Source organism: Protomyctophum parallelum, assembly GCF_964188405.1.
Source record: "Protomyctophum parallelum genome assembly, chromosome: 14".
In the NCBI taxonomy this organism is placed as follows: domain Eukaryota; kingdom Metazoa; phylum Chordata; class Actinopteri; order Myctophiformes; family Myctophidae; genus Protomyctophum; species Protomyctophum parallelum.
In genome coordinates, this window is record NC_139709.1 from 24,047,619 (window position 1) to 24,071,100 (window position 23,482).

At 42.6% G+C, this 23,482-nt stretch overlaps 1 protein-coding gene across 1 annotated transcript in view; it reads right to left on the minus strand.

Moving 5' to 3' along the window:
• The window catches only part of LOC310871196 (choline transporter-like protein 5-A), a gene marked incomplete at its 5' end in the record, with an annotated part of 39,922 nt that extends 22,739 nt beyond the window's left edge, over positions 1 to 17,183 (minus strand). Inside the window, 3 exons of the mRNA XM_083782685.1 lie at positions 2,912 to 2,985; positions 6,722 to 6,770; positions 17,090 to 17,183. Of these exons, the coding sequence (XP_083638811.1) occupies positions 2,912 to 2,985; positions 6,722 to 6,770; positions 17,090 to 17,183 (217 nt within the window). The remainder of the gene's footprint in view (positions 1 to 2,911; positions 2,986 to 6,721; positions 6,771 to 17,089) is intronic.
• Positions 17,184 to 23,482: the final 6,299 nt, after the last annotated feature.

The window sequence follows — 23,482 nt, forward strand, 5'->3', positions numbered from 1 at the left end:
GCATACACAGACACTCTCTGTATGCATACACAGACACTCTCTGTATGCATACACAGACACTCTCTGTATGCATACACAGACACTCTCTGTATGCATACACAGACACTCTCAGCTGTATGCATACACAGACACTCTCTGTATGCATACACAGACACTCTCTGTATGCATACACAGACACTCTCAGCTGTATGCATACACAGACACTCTCTGTATGCATACACAGACACTCTCTGTATGCATACACAGACACTCTCAGCTGTATGCATACACAGACACTCTCTGTATGCATACACAGACAATCTCTGTATGCATACACAGACACTCTCAGCTGTATGCATACACAGACACTCTCTGTATGCATACACAGACACTCTCTGTATGCATACACAGACACTCTCAGCTGTATGCATACACAGACACTCTCTGTATGCATACACAGACACTCTCTGTATGCATACACAGACACTCTCAGCTGTATGCATACACAGACACTCTCTGTATGCATACACAGACAATCTCTGTATGCATACACAGACACTCTCAGCTGTATGCATACACAGACACTCTCTGTATGCATACACAGACACTCTCTGTATGCATACACAGACACTCTCTGTATGCATACACAGACACTCTCTGTATGCATACACAGACACTCTCTGTATGCATACACAGACACTCTCAGCTGTATGCATACACAGACACTCTCTGTATGCATACACAGACACTCTCTGTATGCATACACAGACACTCTCAGCTGTATGCATACACAGACACTCTCTGTATGCATACACAGACACTCTCTGTATGCATACACAGACACTCTCAGCTGTATGCATACACAGACACTCTCTGTATGCATACACAGACACTCTCAGCTGTATGCATACACAGACACTCTCTGTATGCATACAGAAGTACAACTTCACTTTGGAAATTGAAAAAAATTGTCCATTTAATTCCCAAGTATTGCGGAAGAGTGTTGCTTTGTGGACAGCGGCGAACTACATTGGTGTTGGGTCGCTATGACCCAGCACCAATGTACAGTAACACCAATGTAACACCTGATATATAAGTGACAGACACGTAACTGACAGGTAATCAGCCTACGTTGCCTGAGTTGAACAGATATACTGTAGGGCATAACAGTGATTTTCTGCTTCCACTGAAAAATCTGCCATTCATTTTTCCCATAGAGATTTACAAAAATATGTATATAAATTATTTTAACCCTATAATCAACACCTTTGATTCTGTGAAAAGATTTAAATGAGAACCACTAAACAAAGGGTATTTATTAAATGTAGTACATCATATAATTAAATATTATCAATTATTATTTTTCACAGAATGAAAGGTTTTATTGTCATGATTCACCAGGATCCTGGATGGCTTGATTCAAATGAATGGGCGATTTTCCAGTGGAACAAGAAAACCGCGCCCACTGCTATGCCCTATAAGTGTGTGAGCAGTGAGCACTTGAATTGACTTGACTGAGCACTATACTATTCTATGTAATGATGTTTTTATTGTTGTATACTGACTGCCACACTGGCCTTTGCTAATTTTAATGGACAATAACATTTTCTTTATCTGACTTTGGCTATAACTGATCGCCAGTGCGACATGGGTGTGAGGGCCCCATAGCGGCCCAAACTTCTAGTTAAATTGATTTCTATGATTCAGAATGCATTAGTCTCATTGTGATACCCACTCATATATATATTATTTTAAATAATATTCAGAGTGTGCTATGATTATTGTACACATGCAGTTATTTTCATCTTACTACTTTCTTTTGCATTCTTTATTTTATATTGTACTACAAGGTTGATGAGACAAAACCAAAGAACGTTACTCTAGTGTACCAAAATGTGATGCAACAAATATACAACAAAATCTTGAATCTTGAATAACATTGAATCCTGTGGGGAAACACTGACATTATTATGCATCATTGATGCTGGCCCATATTTCCTGATGCATGACGCATGGCCCTGTTTCTCTGACGTCAAAAAGAAAATGCTTTGATCTTTCCACATGATAAGGAATGAGGTCAGATGAGATGGCCTTATATGTGTAAGGCCATGCTACTTGGCTGGCTGTTCTAGCAATTACTCACTTTACAGCAACAATACTGCTTCACTCACACACACACACACACACACACACACACACACACACACACTCACACACCGTTGTACAACGAAGTATGCAGTACACTACACTAGCCAGACGATCTCTGCCTGCTGTTGAATTAGACTGGAAAGACGCACGCACGCCCGCACGCACGTGTGCACAGATTTGCATAATTTAGAGTTAAATCACACTTTACTCTTATGTTTTCACTCATTCTCTTCCTCTCTCTGTAGCTCAATTAGGGACCACATGCTGCGTAGCTAGACCACAATGCTTGTGCTATGTTTTATCACAGCCTTGTGGTGTGTGTGTGTGTGTGTGTGTGTGTGTGTGTGTGTGTGTGTGTGTGTGTGTGTGTGTGTGTGTGTGTGTGTGTGTGTGTGTGTGTGTGTGTGTGTGTGTGTGTGTGTGTGTGTGTGTGTGTGTGTGTGTGTGCGTGCATGCGTGCGCGTGTGCGTGTACGCCTCTAAGAGTTTCTGTGCTTTGGGTTGTGGAGGTATAAAATCTAGCGCTCGCTGTGTGTGTGTGTGTGTGTGTGTGTGTGTGTGTGTGTGTGTGTGTGTGTGTGTGCGTGCGTGCGTGCATGAACTTACTGGAGGGTATATTCTAACAACATTCTGATCAAAGACACTTCTGTGTGTGTGTGTGTGTGTGTGTGTGTGTGTGTGTGTGTGTGTGTGTGTGTGTGTGTGTGTGTGTATGTGTGTGTGCGTGCGTGCGTGCGTGCGCGTGTCTGCGTGTGTGCATGTGCATGCTGTGCAAGTGGACTCACCCACTATCCCCAGAGCGATATAAGCGAAGATGACGAGGATGAAGATCAAACAGCAGAAGACATCTGTGCAGCTCCTACAGGGAGACAGAGAACAGGAAGCAGAGAGAAGCCCACGTTAAAGAAAATACTTTTTTAATAAAAATAGAAATAGAAAAACACTATTTTAATAGTAGAATATAAGACAGCATGATCTTCTCCACCACTCCTGTTATTCACATCTGTTCTGACGCAACAGAGTATGAAGTATCCTACAGCAGTGGTCTGGATAAGCGCTCATTTGAACATCTCCAACTTCTGGCTATACTTTTAAAAAATCCCCGTTAGCAGTATCACTATGAGAACTCGCTTTTCAAGCTTTTAACCCTTTTTGGGGGGGAACCCCTTTTGGTGTTAGCATCATGTTATGCTTTAGCTATTGAAAAATAGCAGATCTACAAGCTCATAGCGCGCCACCGAGTGGCACGCTACGAGCTTGTAGGTCTGCTATTTATTTTTAATCGAAGGACGACTGACATAGAAACATAGCTTTTTCAGAAAACTGTCACTGTTAGAAGACAATTTTAGAATCAGATCTCAGGTCAGAATGAGGGCAATACCCTCGTGGTTCACCAGTGGGCCCCGGCCCACAGGTTGAGAATCAACCAGTAAAGATCTTGTAAGATCGTTGCTGTTCTACCACAGTGAAGTGGATAATAATAAATAATTATGTTGTTTTTTTTACACATTTGAAAACATGCTTCTCATTTGTTTGATTAATTAAAAATGAAATCCATAGCATAATCGTTACGAAAATAATCAATGTCAACAGCAGCCACAATGTGGTTTAGTGTTTTATCTATATTATTTATTTATCTCCTTCACTATTTTCTCTTGAACACAGGACTTATTGAACCTTTCATTTACCTTTCAAACTTATTTATTTCACAAAGGCGGTGATAAAGACCTTCATCACCTCTGCTGGGTTTATTTCTTAATAATGACCCATTGATTATCCATTGCATACTATACATACACTGTATATGGTACACCAACAGTAATACAATAGTATGTAACAGCGGTAACAATTGTATTCCCCACTATGCAGTAAAATCTTATATACCCTATTGTCCCGAATATAAACGACTCTGATTATAAGACGACCCCCATTTTTCAAGACTCATTTGTGGAAAATAACATTGAATGTCAAATAGTCTAGTCGCCAATTATAATACGACCCCATTTTTAGGATATTTCCATTGGAAAAAAGACTTATATTCAGGCCAACAGGCGTACTACTGTAAGTTCTCCTACTGTGTGTGTGGGAAACCAAACATCTAAATTGACATGACAGGCAGTTGTTGGTACCTGCAGGGCATTTCTGCCTGACGCACCTCCGACGGTGCCTAAGCGCCAGCTGTAGGGTTTCAGCTGAGAGCCATCCTGGCCTTGCCCCTTGCTCGCAGGTAGTGACCCTAGATTCTGCATGGCAGGGGCGTCCTCCTCCCTGAGCCAGGCTTTCAGGGAAACCAAACATCTAACACTAAGCCTGGAGGGAATCCCCCCGCCGCCACAGAACATATTAGGCTGTTTGGGCCTCAGGCTGAGCCACGCTGCTACTCCAGCAGCAACACAGTGACAGGTAAACAGTCAGCCTATAAATACATTGACCCGCTTGGCTGGCTGCACGGGGCTCTAAACCCTCCATGATAAGCTCATTAAAAGGTGCGATATGTCTCTCTCTCTCTCGTGCACGCACGCACGGTCGCACGCACACACACACACACACAGGTAAATGTGACTAGTAAACAAACATGTGTAGATACTGCCAGCCGACAACCACAGGGAGCTGTGTACCTGACGTTCCTCCTCTCAGTCATTATTGGCCATAAACAGAGCTGTTATAGATGGACTACATGTGCCACACACACACACACACACACTAATATTAATAAAACTGACACTATCACTTTTTCATGTCCGAGTATCTGTGCTTTATTTCTGAATATTTGCCAATAGAGGGTAAGCACGTGACATCATCATCATACCCGGAAGTTATGCGGGAACGACTTTCTGGCCTTGACAGCCCATACCGTTATTAGCCTCGGTCCCAGGCTTACTCATCTGCGAAGAGAAAAGCTTCACTTTCCCACTCGATTTGCCACCCACTTTATGCATGCGCATATAGCATCTAGATTAAAGGTACATACTAAGCAGGAATGGTCCACTTGAAGTAACAGAAACAATGTCGCTCAGAAATGCTGCAGCAGCCATCCCTTCGGGCTATGGGATCGATGCCGCTTATAAACATGCAGCAGTCCCTGCAGACTATGGGATCGATGCCGCTTAATAACGCACAGCGCCGTCCCTTAGGGTTATGCCTGCCAGACAGAGTGGCTGAGACGTGAAAATATCCCCAATCATTCTCATGGTCTCTCCCTCTCCATTCAATGTATGGTGTTAGAATAACTGAAATTCAGGATCAGGACCTCACCTCCGATGCAGCTACCTCCACCTCCTATCAGCCACCTCCAATCAAGCCACCTCCACCCATATATAACCAACCCATCCAACCCCTGGTTCTCCCCCCGTTCTCGCTTTCGTCGTCCCACCCCCCCACCCTAACTCTTATCCTACTCCCTCTAACATCTCCTAACAGATCCCTAAGGGGGGTCTGACGTGCCTCGGGAGCATGCCGGATCCCCGAAGCTTCCCCACCTCGGCTCAAATCCCAGACGCCGCCGGTGGCCCGTCGTGGGCCATCACCCTGCTGTCGTATTCATAACCATGCCCTTCCTTCCTGTTTCAATAAATGGTTAAATGTTTCTGTTACGGACCACGGTCCTTTTGATTATTTGTTATTTGTTTAAGTATAATTATTATTTATGGTGACTATTAAATTAGGATAATAATTATAAGTTTGGGAAATGTATTGTGTTTTATGGCATGACAACACCAGTTTCCTGTTGGCTGGGCACTCTTCCTGTTGCTCTATAAAAGCTCAGTTGAACTTGACTTCACCAGGGGACGACAGCATGTTTGCAGCAGAGACTCGATCCCTCTAGTCCTCCACCCGTTTGCCTGCCTTATTGTTTAGTTTGTTCTTTTGTTAGTTGTCCTGTTCATTCTGCCGTAAGTTACCTTAGAGATGTTTCGTTTATATCATTGTTGTTCTTGTAAGTCTGTAACTTATTATTTATCCTTGTTAAATAAGAAGCCCGGTTCCTACCTCCACCATGTAGGGGTGCCAGGTCTTTTCTTTTGTTAATGTATTGTAATTTTGGTTAGTTATGGTAGTTAGGGATTTAGAATTGTAATTTTGTTTAACATTCTGTCAGGGCCTTTAGGTAGGGGTAAACTTTTGATTTCCAGTTAGATTCGTTTTGTTAGAATAGCACCTGCACTCTGAAGCCAAAAGGTGAGAGTTTTGAACCCAAAATGTACAAATTGTCTCTGCTGTTGACCAAAAAGGGCTACTACAAATAAATTGAAGTTCTTTTCAACCCTGTCTCCTCTCAAATTGTGTTATGTCCCTTCACCCTAGACGAAGGTCCATAACAGTTTCCATTGGTGGTGTGGTCCTTGATAGTGAATTCTCCCTTAATTACACATTTCCTTATAGCTCCCCCTATGGCTGTTCTGACTGAAATATCAATGTATCATGTATTGTACATTCTGACTTCATTTTCATCAGTTCATGTGAGTGCTTAAAGTAATGACAGAATAGTATGACTTTTCCCTCAGCCTCACAGGGAATGGATTAAGGATTTAGGAATTTAGCAATTTACTGTATACCGTAAATCACCACAGTCAATTTAAAAAGGAGGGAAGTACCTTTTCCTGATCGGGCCTCTGAAGGATTCATCAAACGTGCGTGGTTCTCCTTCATGGAGAAAGGACAAAAGACAAGAAAAACAAAACAGATTTCAATAAAAACCAAGACCATACAAAAGAAAACTGTTCATTTAGTGAAATTGAGGTCATTCCAGTTTTTCAAACACTCATCCTCACTTGCTAATGGAACGATCGGCGAGGCACGGAGTGGCGCAACGCGGAACGTCATGGTGCGCTACACAGCCCACTGGAGAGAGGTAAGCTTGATATGAACCCAGAATGTGGCACCATATGCCCAGGGCACCCAGCGTGTGTACAGTATGCTTTTTACTGTAAGACACAGTGCAAACCGAATCTCTATGTTGTTACTTTGTTCCACTAGGCTCCAACTTTGCCATTGTATTGACCACTAAAATTAAAATAATAATAGGGAAGAATAGGGAAGAGGGCTACACTTACAGTATATTATCAGTGAAACTGTGCTTCGCTGACCCACAGGTACCCAGGAAAGAATTCTTGCAGTTGCAACCCAAACATTATTTTTCTTTTTTTCTTTGATATGTTGTATGTGGCACTGCTTCACTAACTGAATTAATGCAACACCTGAGCACACATCTCACCACGCAGAGAAAGTGTTGTATCTGAGAGAAATGCTGTGTTAGAAGTTGGTTGCTTACAGAAGTCAGATCTGGTGTAGATATGAATGCTGGAGGAGCTCAGAAGTGAAGAGATCTAGGGCAGAGAGTACCTGCCTCATGGCTTATTCAACAGTCTCTCAACCATACTCAATCTCACACAGTCATTAGTCACTGGGGTTAGGAGTCTCCTTTTTACTTAATGTCTCCCTCTCTCACGCAGGATCTGAGAGATACACACGCACACAAAAACTATCACCCAGACAGAAAATATGTATACACACACAACCACATAAAGTATGAAAACCAAATAGAAATATACACTCCCGACACACTCCATATGATACCTGAGGTCAAACTAATATCGTTGTCCGGCTTTGTTGCTTCATCTATCTCTTCTTCGTTCTCTATCTCTCAATCTTTCTCTCTCTATCCCAATTTCTCTCTGAAGCGCAGAAAGTATTTTTCTTGTCAGCAGACTACTATCTATGTATTGTTCTTCAGCCAGTATCAGATAGAATCCACATGCCTGACAGTCACCCCCTCCAGGCACCCACTGTATCAGTGTCTCTCCTGCCATCATAATAACCAAAGTGGCTTCCTGATTGCTTGATAGATTTTCTGTCCCACTGCAGAGGGACTTGACTTCCCCTGGCATGCAGTAGAGCTGGGCTGCTTCCTTTGCAATTAAATATGTTGTGTACACTAGAATGAAAATACATCGCATGGATGCACCTGGGACTCAGTGATGTATCCCAAGGTCATCAGGGTTTCAGGTCTCGCAAACATCATACCCCTCACTCGGATGACCCATCAAGTCCCGACTTACGTCCCAGTAGATACCCTCGATCAGACCTACTAGGGAAAGACCAGGGCCACACAATCCGTTGGAACTACTCTGGAACTACTCTGCCGGGACTAGGAGGTACCATTCTGTGGGTTGACTCCAGTCGGGGCCCCTCCTACGTCTCACCAGGTCCACTCCTGCTCCCTGGTCCAGCACCTGAGCGTTGCAACAGACTCCCAGCACCAGGCACTTCATTTAGTAGTGGTGGATTCTTGAGCCGCAGTGGTTCTGCAGGCCCCACCTGGGCAACGGTGGTGCTGCAGACTCCACCTACGGCTCAAATGGCCCTCCTACAGGCCTCACTGAGGGTTTTTTGGGCTTCCTCCTAACGGAGGACGCAGGCTGGGGCACCAACCCATACTGCTCCCGGGTGCCGTCTACATTCCGGCTGTCACCCGTCTCACCAGTGGTCACCAGACTATATTAAGTTTACATTAAGCAATTAATGCACACACACATGCATATGGCATTAAAATCTGTCACAAATACATTTTGCTGACCATGCATGCTTTCATCTTCAGCTCCTAGTACAACCACAGTCTATTACTATTAGAAATTAGGGGTTCTGCCTTCCGGTTCCAAAGTGGCCGCTTCTGCTACTGTCGCCCAACTAAGTCAACTTTGTGACTATTATGGTGACACACTACAGTGCATGCATGTCTACTGTATTACTCTTAATACTAGACAACCCAGTCAGACACTATGAGAAGGCAACACAGCCAATCACCCAATTAAGTCTTTATGCTCATAATCCTCATCAGATTCTTTAGAACACTGACAGTCTGAGCAATGATGCCCCTCTAATCTAGACAATTCCATTAGTGTCACTATGGCAACTCCATGGCATCTGAATTGAAAAGGCTTCTATTTACCACAACAACGTTGGTATAATTAAGGTCACATTCTCACCTAATACTTCGGTAGACTCGATGCGAATGGACGGAGAAGTTGCAATTCTTGCATATTTAATTTGCTGCGGTTTGCCTTCACACTGGCTGTGTCAAGCGCAGCAAGGAAACGAAGCAGGGAATTTCATCAATGTGTTCAATTCATAAAATACACAGTGAAAGCTATGGTGTTCAAAAATATACTTCGAGTAATAGTTAGGACTTGTGAGGGTAACAGAAGTGTTGTTGGGGACTGTCTTTGTGTGTGTGCATGTGTGTGCGCATGTGTGTGTGCATGTGTGTGCATGCGTGCGTGCGTGCGTGCGTGCGTGCGTGCATGCGTGTGCCAGCCACTGTTCTTTTGGGCACATGAACGAGGCACTGCGGAGACGGGAGTGCAAAATTATCAGAATTTTACAATAGCTACTCCCAGAGTCCCATTGATGATCATCTGATCACCATATAGCCTACAATTATCATGCATATCATATGCCATGTTAGCTATATGCCTACAGTTTATAAATCATGTTGAGCTAAACATGTGTTTTAATTTTGAAGTATTTATATTTAAACAAGATGAAGAAAGTCTCCACTCGGATCCCCACACACAGTGACAGCCCTCCATGTTTACGCACGACAGACAGACAGAATATTCTGTACACTGCAGTGTTTTTTATGCGTTTCCTTAAGCAATAGATGAATGTGCTCGTCCTCATATTTCGATGAGGGCTTCGGTCTCCTTATTTGACCACGTTACGTTCATGGTAACCTAACGGGACATCTTTGTACTGCGTAAAATGAATATCCCTTCTCCGCCTCCAACTGTGCAGCTCCTTATCCGCCACATAGTTTGCTTCATTTGCTACGGATTGCGTTCCCACCTGCACCGAATCGAAATCAAGTGCGATTGGAAGCGAAGCGAACCCCCCGTTTTTGGGCGGAGTAGAATGCGGTTCTTTGATGCGCATTAGGATTCGAATGAGCCTTCACACCTGCCAAACGAAGCGCACTTTCGGACAATGTGCAGCAGGATTCGTTTTAATCGCAGTAAAGCTTTCTGGTGTGAAGGTCACCTAAGAGAGATGGGTAACACTTTACAATAACGACCTGTTATAAAGCATTTATAAACATTTATAATCGTTTGTAGATGAGTAATAATCATGAACAATCATTGTTGACATCCGTAAATGTTTACCTAAACATGTATAACTATGTTTAAACATCATTTATATGTTATTAGTAAGGTATTAGTAAGTAGTAAACTATTCACATAGTTATAAATGTTTAGGTAAACATTTACAGATGTCAACAAACAGTCTGTTCATGATTATTACTCATCTACAAACTGCTTATAAATGTTTATAAATGCTTTATAACAGGTCGTTATTGTAAAGTGTTACTGAGAGATGCACTGGAAAAAATATTAATAAATGTTGCCATTTCACTGTCGAGCCAACGTAACTAGGGTAATTACTCCTGGCAGGGAGTAAAGGAATAATACTTAATAATACAAGAGTAACAATTAACAAGTAATTGTTAACTTTTGTAGTAACGAGCCCAACACTGGTCATTACCATCCATCCATCCATCCATCCTAGGGTGTAAGTACTCTAGCAGTATGAATTGTATTGTTGTGATCCATTTGTGAGCAGAGGATGCAGGGAACTTCATTATTTTGCTTACTTTTTGTTATTCCCTCTTGTCTTCACTGGCCTCCTGCTCAACTCTATATCAAACGAACGAACGCACGCACGCACACACGCACGCACGTATCCAGTGTAGTTCTAGTGATGATTAATGATTTACAGTCATGTCTGCTCTGAAGTAGGTCAGGTATGTCTATAAGAAATACACTATGCTTCCCCTCTTTTAAGTGTCTCATCCATCTATCTCTCCTCTGTCCACCAATACATCAAACTGACTACCATTCCATCTACAGTACCTCTCACAGTTACTAGTCTGAAGCGTCCGAGGCTGAGTGAAAGAGAGCAGAACAGGAAGGGTGTAAACGAGAGAGAGAGAGAGAGAGAGAGAGAGAGAGAGAGAGAGAGAAAGAGAGAGCCCTGGAGGCATGGCTGTCAAGTGATTCCTCGGATATGACAGAAAGGAGTATAGAGGATGAAGTTCAGAAGAAATGAACAACTTAGATAAAAGCGAAGAAATGCAAGGCACATGAACAAGCGACCAGAAGGTGGGAGGAAAGAGGGAGAGAAATAGATGAGATGGAAATATATTCACATTGTTCAGCAGAAAGAGACAGGCGGAGGGGGGGACGGGGGGGACGGGGGGGGGGGACGGCAGAGCAAAAGTAGATATTACATAATATGTCTGCTATCGTCAAAATGAACAACCACCATACACAGGGCAGGATTGGCACTGGTGGTAGAGCGGCCGTTTGGGAACCCCAAGGTTCAATTCGGGCTGCCCCTGGGTTAGTGTCAAAGTGTCCTTGAACAAGACACTGAACCCCTAACTGCCCCCGATGAGCAGGCCGATGTGGCAGAGATGCACATCCATACACCGGTACACCCACAACCCCACACACCACCTGCAGCTGCAGTGAAGTTGGCTGCTGTGAAGCTAACTGGTACTGTATGTACAGTGATAGAAAGCGAGTCCTTAACCCATTCTGGGCGGGAACCCCTTTTGGTGTTAGCATTATGTTATGCTTTAGAAAAATAGCAGATCTACAAGCTCATAGCGCCACCGAGTGCACGCTACGAGCTTGTAGGTCTGCTATTTTTGAAGAATCGAAGAACGACTGACATAGCTTTTTCAGAAAACTGTCAGACATTTTTAGAATCTGATCTCAGGTCAGAAATTAACTCAAGTATTTGAGTGAGTGGTTTGCGGCCTTGGGGGTGCAAGGAATCGGTTCTTGAGTGCTGTGAACGAACAAGAGCAATGAAGATGTACTGTAGTACGAATCACAATGATATGGACGCTGTCACCCCATTATTCATCCATACTCTGTGCTGACCCCTCCTCAGACTTTCACTTCCTCCATGGTCTCCATGACCAGTGTTCTGGGGCCAGTCAGGACCAGGCGACCGACGGCTCTGTAGTCCAGGTGGAGAACGTTCAGACCGTTGACGGACACCACGAACTGACACACCTTCATCCGAGCAGCGGCGGCGGGCCCGCCGGGCTCCACCGCCTGGATGTGACACGGCCCATCTCCTCTCACCACAAACCCCCAGCCCAACTCGTCGCCCACCACTGTTAAGGTTCTCTTGGCGTACGGTCCTCCTGGTCGTTGGAGTTCCTCCAGGCTCACCGGTTTCTTCAGTACTGATCTGGGGTTGCAGAGCACAGGGGAAGAGGTGGCAGTGGGGAGAGCAGCTCCTCTCCTGCACGTGCTGCTGCTTCCATCAACACTGCTCCTCGTGCTGGCTCCTTCTCCTTCGGACGGCTTCATCACCTCCTTCAATGGTTCCATCGAACCAATGGTTCAATGGTTGTTTGTGCGACTCTCTGCTTCGGTATGGCCAACACTGCTGTGAGATCCGTTTTCACTCACTCACTGTCACTGTGATGTCACCATGACATGCCATGCCCAACTATGGAGTTCCAGGGCTGTCTTGACCAAATATGGAGGTTCGTGACATAAGACTGGCCTCAGCACTCTGACTGGCAATATCGCCGGGTAACCATATAGCAACTACGATATCAAGAAACACTGATGCTGTAAAAGGTTCCCTTCGGGGGAATGTAAACAATAAACATGATATCTGCACAGCATCAACGTAACTTCTTTGGTCGGTACTTCCAGTTGCCATTAATAAAAGCTGATACATAAAGGTATTGAATCTGTTGATGACAATGGACCAGATCTAGTCCACATAGGGCATAGGCTGTAACAAAAATGACCAACCAATACATTATTCTCCTCAGTGACAAACATACTGTACATGGTTCCATTAAGGTGACATATTTCTGTCTGGAGTTATACAGTAGAGAGAGCACGTACAGTATATATCGGGCTAACTCTGTTCTATGAGTCACTACCAGGGGGGCAGTCAGACAGATATTTTGTGAAGCCACTAAGGAAATCGGGACTTCCTGAAAGTTCATATAATGGCCTGTTGTGGCGCTGTCATTCCCAACTTCACCTAGACTGTATTACCTTAATAAACATGGTCATGAATACTTTCTGCTTCCAGTCACTAGTTTAAAGTCTCATTTCTCATGTCATAATATTCTTTTTGGAAAATTATGGCCCCATTTATTAAAAGAATGACCATAAAGTTGCGTATGTTCTGAGGGGCGTGGCTACCGTTACAGTCTATGATCGGGAGCCACCCCCCGTTCAGTCAAAATAAAAACCAACGAAGAGTAAGGGGGGAAGTCCCGCCTCGTTGTCTGGGCCAGCCAATGGCTAGCTGGGCCAAAACGGAGCCAGCCAATGGCCAGCTGGGCCCAAACGGATCTAGAAATATGGCGACTTACAGTGCAAGGAATTACAGGCTTCATTTTACGTCCATGTTAGACCCGGGGAACGCTTTGTCCATATTTTTTACAGTCTATAGTCACTACTGAAAATTATGTCAGACCAAAAATAAAACTTTGGATGTATGCACGCCATTATTCTGCACCCTCCTACCCACACTTTATATTGTGCTGTCAGCCTTTCCGCTACTGAATAAATTACAGTATCAGTCAGTTACATACAGTAAGAAAGACAAGGGCCGAAATTTGAAATTCAGATTAAACGCACACACTCATAAAGACAGGGAGAGCGAGTGTGTGTGTGTGTGTGTGTGTGTGTGTGTGTGTGTGTGTGTGTGTGTGTGTGTGTGTGCGTGTGTGCGTGCGTGCGTGCGTGTGTGCGTGCATGTTTGGAAACCTGTGGTCTAGTACAGTGGTTCTCAAAGTGGGGTCCTGGGACTCCCATGGTACAATGGGCTACAGGTACCTTGAGGACAGGTCCATTTGGTACCATTTGATTGAGTTTGAGGGACCTTGAAATTAAAAGGTTTGAGAAATTTTAGATCTCCCAATCTTTTTAGCTCGAGACCCAAAAGACATGCACATTTGATGTCTCCCCGGGACCCAAACCAGTGTAATAGCCCATTTACTCGCGAGTCGTGACTAATAGAAAATGTGTCTGCGGCCCAAACATGGTTCCTGACCCAGTTTTGGGAAACACTGGTCTAGACTAATCCTGCAGACAATCCAACGACCAGCAACTGTAAAACAATATTAGTCTGTTTTACTGTGTTTTGCATCACTAGTCATATTATAGTCATAAAGCTGGTTGCAATTAGGTCCCATGATTAGCTATAGCTATATTAGCCTGGTTTCCAGCCTGATTCGCAGCGTTCCGTGATTTGTTTTGTCACTTCGTAGCGAGTGACAAAACAAATCACGGACTCGACTAAAGCTATGTCGAAAAATGTTTGTCGTCTACCTTTTTTCAGTGACGAAAGTGAAATAAAAACTAAACAAAACCTAAGCTATGATGACTAAAACTAAGACTATATATTTTGTCAACAAATAAAAACTAGACTAAAATGACTAGTGGGGAAGAGATCCAGTAGAAGTCAAATTATGTTTGGTTGCACTGTTCTGACAATAGCAGATCTACAAGCTCACAACATGTCGCGCTGTGGCATGTTGTGATATTGTAGATCGGCTATTTTGAGCATGCAACCAAGTGTAAAATCAGCCACTATGATGCCATCAAGGCCCGCCAAAAGACATTTTAGTCAGTCGACTAGTCGACTAAAATAACATGATATTTTGTCGACTAAAACTAGACCAAAGGTAAGACTAAAATATGACTAAAACTAAATCAAAATTTGCCGTTTAAAATCAACAGTGGTAATACAGAATAATTTCAAATGCTCTCTGGTGATAGAAGACGTGTCTGTGACTGGTCTATTCATTCATCCATTCAGCAGAGAATCCACAAGGACAATACTGCCTCAGCAAAATTCATTCACTGGAGAATGGAGTTGATACACAAACTCACCTCCCACTGTCTTCTCACTGTTGCTTAATTATGCCTGCATTGCACTCCCAATAGTAAAGCTACCCTCAATTTCAACTCTTTCAGACATAATATAAGATAAGGTAAGTAAACCTCTATTTATCCCTGTGGAGAAATGCAGGTGTTCACAGCTTATTTGTTGTTACGCGTGTGCAGCGCGCGTGTGCAGTGCGCATGTGCACGCATAGGCCTATACACACATACACAAACATACATTACATGTACATACACGCACACACTCGCATGCAATTTCTTTTGATCACAGAGATTACAGAACGCTTCATGATTGGGCAGAGAGCAGGTGGCGGTAGAGGTAGACAGTGACAGAGTGACTCCAGGGATATTGCACAGCATCATGGTTGATGGTGGCATGGGGTACTAGACAGGGGGAGTAGTGGCAGCAAGAGTTCTATTTTAACAGCGACAGCGAGCTGCGAGACACATGCATGCACTGTGCATGCATCACCTGCATAGTTGAAACATTATTCTGCACATTAAGAGATTTTATAATGTGACATTTATCTTTGAGGTCAAGGGTCATTCTTCCACGAGGTAGTGACCTCTAAAGTAATCCACTCTCTCCACTTTCATCTTCCATTCAACAATCAGCGTCTCTCCAATCTGAGAGCCCATTGGCAAATGGAGAAGAAACAGCGCCCACAGTCTGTATCGAGAGACTAGCATCTCTCTAGTTCTCTCCGTCCTGTCTGGCATTGCGTCTCCATATTGACTGTCATTCAGTGTCTTTTTCGTTCACACTTTGTTGTTCATCACTCGTGTGTCTCTCTCTTTTTCTGGCTTCTTCCTTTCTGTCTCTTTCTATCATCTCTCCTTTTCTCAGCCGCTCTCTCTCCATTACATGACTTAACCGCATGAAGCTATTCTGGTCTTGTGCTAATAGCGGGACATTTTTGCAAAAATAGGCAAACATTTGTCGAAACTATCGCAGATCTACAAGCGTACAACAACATGTCACAAAGTGATGCGTTGTGAGCTTGTAGGTCTCCCTTTTCAGAGAGATTTTGAGTTGAGTGGGCCAAGTACAGACCAGTGGGCTATAGGATTCAAGTGGTTAAATCAATCACACGACACACCCTCAGGACAGGTATGAGGCTACACTATATAACATTCTGAGTTAAATTCTGTCAGTCAGTTAAGAGTTAAATTAACCACTTCACCACTTTTCAACCCATCTTCATATAATTGGTCCTCACTAATGTTCATGATGATTTTTTTCTACTTTTGTCTGTCTCATAGGAGGGCTGTGGCAGTTCAGAAACCCTCCACCAGTAAATTAAATGTTTTCAAGCCAACAAAACGTAAAATAAGTACGTAGAAGTAAAAGTAAATAGATATAATATTAGTTATATTACGTTTTGGCAGAGTACCTTACTTTACTTGTTACTGGGAAAAGTAATAATATTACAGTAATATATTACTGTAACTATTACTGCCCAACACTGGTGAGGTGACTGAGGTCACAATCCTGAAAGCTTTACTGGCAATTAGTCAGTCGTAATTCCATGTAGCTAATCTTAATCCTGCCGTCTCCAGCGAACATGAGTACAAAGCACTCATACCTTTGTTTACAGTCTACTCCAAATGATTTTAGTCACTTGAACGCCTAAATAGCATTACTTGACTCATTAAATGCCTTCATAAATGCAGGAGAAATCAAATTAAACTATAAACCAAATAATTCCTGTTGAATTGACACTGCGTGACTACATTGACACTTTCTGAGCCACAATATATTAACCATGCTGGAAACACTTTGAAATCAAAGGATAAAAAAATAGGTAACGCTTTAATTTCCTTTATATAATACATACAAAAATCAAAATAAAATTGGTCCTAATTGGTCCATTTTATTTCATTGTTACCATGCTAGTTACATGATAGTTTAACTAGAGATAGAGGATATGCCTATAATATATTGTATTAAATACATCGGCTGTATTAATAAATTACCAATAAAAACTACATCCCATGGCCATGCCTACTCACCATAGTAAGGTCCGGGTGCATGATGAGTGGTGATCTCGCCGTTCGTAACAGCGGCAGCATTCTGTGGCACGTATCTGTGGGACGACATCGACATGATGATCCCTATAGTCGAGGTAGCGAATGAAACACAGTAGCCTACATACAGCGGAATAGTTTATAATGGACTGTCTGTCTGTCTGTGTACCACTCTCGACCCTCTCCTCCCTCCTTGCCACCAGGCAGAGTGGCAGACCGTCACCGATGCGATGCTCCGTCAATTTCCATGCACTAATAACGTCAATCTCTACCTACAGAGGCTTTAGAGATTTCCGGTGGATTTTCAAAATAAGAGTATTTAATAGTCTAATTACGCTCATTCTACACCACAGATTTCACAATGTTTTAATATGTGTGAAGAGATTTTAAATTTATTTTGTGGAACTGATCAATTAGAAGGCATAAACAGATGTTGTTTGTGATTGTGACCATTTTATTGTGGTGGTTACAGCAAGTTCTGAATCTGTGTAACCTCGCGTCACAGTCCACTATCTTGTTTTAACTGTGTGATGTCGCCCTCTGCTGATTATATAATAGCAATGCATAAGAGTAGCCAGAGTCTCCCATAAATACATTAACTTGGGGATCATTCTTGTTCCACCATCCACAAAACAATGCCAGGGTTTCAATTGTTTTTGAAAGAAAAATTTAAGAAAAGTGTATCCATTTTGTGTACACAGCAAAATCCTGAATTAATGTATTAATATAAATTAATTTATATTTTTTTACCCAATACACTCAGTTAAATGAACACAGGATTTACTGTATATGTATGCCAGATTGTTTTTCTATTAACTAAATTAAAATTTCCACAGATTCTGGTCAGGTTGCGGCCACCAAATATGTATAACTCACCATTGTAGGTAAAGGCTGAAGGATTCCAGAGTCCTCTTTGAAGAAAGTGCAGGTGAAGGTGTGTTCAGCCAGTGGTTGATCTCTGTGTCAAACACTCTCATGGGGTTGTTGTTCCTATACACATACAAACCCCCAAATACAAACATTTTGGTTCCGATGATGGTAGCAGAGTGATCTCAAGGTGAGGTTCTTCTCTGCAGGTATCAATGGACTGGGGTCAACTTCATCTAGACTCAAGACACTGTATTGAAGACCTGCACATCAATATGATCCGTCTTGTTCTCGTCAGTGTTGCTTACAAAGTAGTATAGTTTGTGTCTCTCTCACCACTACAGCAGCATGATTATCTTTTTTTGGTGATCCTTCCTTATGCAACGTCCAATTTCTTTTTTAACACGTTAATGGTGAATTGAAGTAAACCTGTTGGTTCCTTGCTCTGTAGAAGAATGAAGAGCTCAATAGCAAAGAAAAGAAGAGCCAAAGAAGCTTCTACATTCTACAGCTCTTAAAATGTTGTTCGAAATAGTTGAAGATAACCGTCTTGAGATCTTTGCTGATAAGATGAGCCTTGGAGAAGCAAGGATGTTTGTAGATTATTGAGAGCACTGATTACATTTCAACTCTTTCTGTGGCTGCAGTGCTTTTTAGCCTGCGGGATGGATTGAATCGTGTCACATTTAAAAGGGTCTGCCCAGAAGCTCCAACAGCGCAGAAGCAGAAAGCACCAGATAAGGCCTGCCTGGGGAACAATAAAGAGCACAAAGAGGAGCATTCTATCCCAGCTGTAGAATGTTTTGGGTTAATTCATCTTGAAGCACTTGACAAGACGAAGACCGTCTGTGTGGGAAAGGCAGACGGTCTGGGACCTACAGGATAGGGTGCAGGTTGGCCACGATCTGGTAGGAATGTCTCTGGGGAGGCCAACACAAGGAGCCAGGAGCATGAGCAACTAAACATCCTCTGAGGTGGTCTGTACCTGGTGAGGTGGGGTCCGACATTTAGTCTAACCAGGGGAAGTCTTGCAGGCTCTGACCCAGAGTTCACTGTTGGTTGAATGTACAACCAGAATAAAGTTATACATTTGTCTCCAACACAACATTCCAGCATCAGTGACAGGGATATGGCACGTCTTCCACAACCCAATTTACAAAAATGTAAATCCATTTAAATGTATTTTTATTGTTCTGTTTCTGTGTGTATTGTGCATAATTATTCACTCACAGGCATTACCTGACAAGCATTGTGTAATGTGTATACATGTCAGCCTGGTCTTCTCCATGTGCCTGATCACAGCAATTACGTTTGTGACCAGATAGTCTAAAAGACCCCTGAATGAAACGATAAACAAAATAAATAAGAATCTCTATATTCAAGAAAGTCATGTTGGAAATGAAAACAATAGATTCAGTTTACTTAACTGGCAAATAATTGGATTGCAAACAAAGTGGATGTCTCATAGAATGTAACTAGTTTGAATAACATTCTGAACATATTGTAAGAATTATTGCATTATTGGTAAATACAAGTGGTACCTCCCCTCATCTAAAATTCATGTCAATCCCTCAAACTCCACTGAGAGGTCAGTTGAGAGGTGATAACTCATAAATGTCATGCAGTTTGATCACAGGATTTAAGAGGCGGTCATATTAAGTCATACCACAAGATGGCAATGGTAGTACAGAAACCAGAGAGAAGAGCTTTTATGTGACATGAAACCCTTCACTCTCCTTTGTCTCTTTAGACAGCCTGCAACTGGTCCAGAATACAGCTGCCAGGTTTACTGAGGTTTACTGAGAGATCCTGTCACATAACACCCGTTCTTGACTCCTTGCACTGGCTCCCAGTCAATTATAGAATCCATTTTAAAATCATTATTAGTTATCACGCCAAGATACAGAGACAGAGACAGAGACAGGTTATCTGTCTGACCTGATTCAATCTTATGTGCCCAGAATCCTCATCCAAAGCCTTGTTGGTTGTTCCTCCCACAAGATTGAAAACTAAATGTGATCAAGCCTTTGCAAGTTTTTCCCCTAGGCTATGGAATGAGCTCAGAATCCTCTGTGTCCTGTTTTTAAGGGACTCTTAAAAACTCACCTTTTCATAGCCCTAATTTTATTACAGCTTTTGTGTTGTAACAAAGTCCTGTATTCCTGTAGGCCTATTCCTTTGTTCAATTTCACCCGCTTGCTTAAATGCTTACATTTAACAACATCATTAAATCAAATGTATTTCAACATAACCAGTTGCATTTTTGTTCACTGCAAAAATGTGGGCATTTGTTGTTGCCTACAGTGTACTGTCGGATTCACATAGTGTATGTGCATACTCATAAAGTGGGGGCCTCACAATCACACAGGTTCTGATGTCAGAATATTAATGCCATCAACAGTATACGTATGTTTTAAGGGGCACAGTGGGGCCCTGAACTCCTACCACTGCCCCTGCTCACACTGAGCTGTGCAGAACAATTAATCTTTGACTGTTGAATACCTACAGTAACGCTAAATCAAATAAAGGTTACACACCTTTCTCCATAAAAGTAATTTAATCCAATCAATACACCCACGTGTTTTGGGAATATGCCATCCCCACTGAAGAACAGAGGGAGAACAGAGGGAGGTTAGTCAGATTGTTCATGAGCAAATTTGCATGCGGTACACGTGCCAAGTTTGAAGTCAATGGGTCGGCGCTTGATGTGCGAGAAAGTCAGATGTACACATTCTCATTCTGTACAATTATAAACTCATTTAAGTCATTTGTCATGATTATCTTCATAAAAGTCATTGTTCGGTCCAATTTGGACTGTAGTAATGTACTCAATGTCGTAATGTACTCAAATTAGTAGAATTGTTGTATATTCAATTGTGAAGGCTCCCACTCAGGGAGAAAAGTGACCTGTGTGTACATGTGTTGGTCTGTGCACATTCCACAGGCAGTCTGGTGTTGCATCTTGCTGAGGTCTTTTATGGCACCTCATCAGAGGAAATGTGAATTGTGGGGTGGAATAATATATGTATTCTTATTATCCAATGTTGGGTAAGTAAAGCCTAATAATCATTTCTGTAATAGTTTCAGTTCACCTAGCTACAATCAGATAAGAAGCAGCTCAGGAAGGAAGTGGGGGAGCTGCAGGTTTGTACATCCAAACTGACTTGCTTTGAGGAGGAGGGGGGTTTGGAAAGTGCATGCAGCCCATGTCCTGTGAGCTGCTATTGGCTTATAAGTGCCATATGGGCATATATGTAGTCCTCAATGCATAGTTGAAATACCGGTATACAAGATGGAGGATAAGTCCTTTAGATTCACCAGATGGAAGAGAAACCAAACAGACCATCGGTAATATAATTGATTATAAATGTAATAACATGTATTCTGTGTGTAAAACCCAAACCACACCAAAGGGTCGGTTGGGACAAAACGTTTTTATGGTAGACTACACCAATGCAACTCAAGTCATTGCAACTCAAAAGTGACCCTTTGGTGTGGTTTGGGTTTAAGTGTGTAACATTAGTATTTACTATTTTGTGTATTCTTCTGTTGCAGATTTAAAACCTAATAACTACTGCTAGCTAACTAACTAACTAGCTATTGAACAAATTACTGTAGACCATCTAAGGGCCTATGCTGTAATCTATGATCTAGTATGGTTCTATTCACTAGGAAGTGAACACAAAGGAACAGGGATCACAGAGCAGCATAGGGTGCTTTAATGTATGTTTAAGAAGCAAAATGAACCTTCTGCCAACAGAAGCAAACTAGAAAAAGTGCCCTTCTGGGCACAGGTCTCCACCAGGAGGATAGGAATGTAGGACATTGCAGCTTGCCATCATCTGGTGGTTGGGTAGCAGGGCAACACAAATAAACGAGTGCATGACGCGACTTGGCTTGTTGTAGCGCCACCATCAGGCTGTTGAAAACTGTCAAGTGGCATTTCTTCCTCAGCCTAGTGGGAATATGCGTGCACAGTTTCATCGCAATCGGACGCTGCGTTGAGGAGTTGTGGCGATTTGTACAAAGCGGGCTACTCCTGAAAACTGTAGGAGCCAATCGTGGCCAATCAGGATGGAATATGAGAAATCAAACAAACCTGTCTTGATCACATGACTATGGAGATCATGTGTACCGATTTGCGTGAAATTTGGATAAAATCTGAAGGAGTAATAATAGAAAATGTGTTTTACATATGTCGGCCTCCTGGTTGCGCTATAAAGAGCAGATGTGAAAAATTCCAGGTAAAAACACTTTTCGGCCAGTTATAGCGCCACCTTGAGGCTGAGTTGAAATTGTTCATGTGGCATTTCGTCCTCGGCCTAGTGGGAATGTGGGTGCACAATTTCACGGAAATCACGCGATGTGTTCATGATTTGCAGCATTTTGTTTGAAACTGAGCACTCCTGTGAACTTTGGAAGCCAATCTTAACCAATCAGGATGGAGTCTGAGAAATCTGAAAGACCGGTTTCGTTGAATGGCTCTAGAGAGACTGTGTACCAATTTGCGTGATTTTTGGACAAAATCTGTAGGTGTACTGTGCAAAAACCTGTTTTGCACAAAGCGGCCTCCTGGTGGCGCTATAACAGGCCGTTCTGGAAAGTTTGGGGCAGAGGTTCATCGTTGGCATCCAGGGAGTGTGTGTGCAAAATTTGGCATCGACCGGGTTAACGGTGGCCGAGATTAGCTGCTCACGGACACACACACGGACACACGGACGGACGGACGGACGGACGGAGTGCAAAACATACTCTCCCACCATGCCTTCGGCCTGGTGGAGACAATTAAGAGACAAAGCCATTAGGACAGGGTAAAAATGCCACATGTACGGGAGGTTGTACTTGTTTGTATTGGGGAAGAGTGATTGAGCGTGTTCATGTATATGTGTTTGTTTTCTGTAAGTGAATTAATAAAAAAAACATAAAGGCACGTTTTAATTCGTAATTATAAACTATCATTAAGACACTTAGTTCACTCCGTCGAGTTTTAATCTAGTCATAATCTAGTTTGTCTTCGGCCGTTCGGGAGGCCAAGCACAAAAACTGAATATACGAACAGTCATCAATATGTCTTTTATTCCAGATTAATACAATACTTCCGACTGTGTCTACAATGACAACATTCAAAGCACACCAACAAGTTAAATCAAACACAAACTCATGTTGAAGGGTCACAAACACAAACATGGCATGGAAAATCTTTCAACGCCACGGCATAAAATATGAATATGAAGTCACATTATTGGCATACTTGTTATAACATAAGTGCTATATTATGTATGCGTTACTTATGACACATCTTGAATTGTGAGTTAACAAAAGATATATACACTTTCCTTCCTGCAACTCTACAATTTCATGAAATGTGCTTTAGCTGCATCATCAATCTCATCTGACTCACGTTATCTTTACATCACCACTGTTAAAGGCATCTCTTAATATAAAGAGCTTCAGTCTTCAGTGTATTAACAATGCCAATGTTGTTGTGTGAAGACTCGATTTAGATGTTTT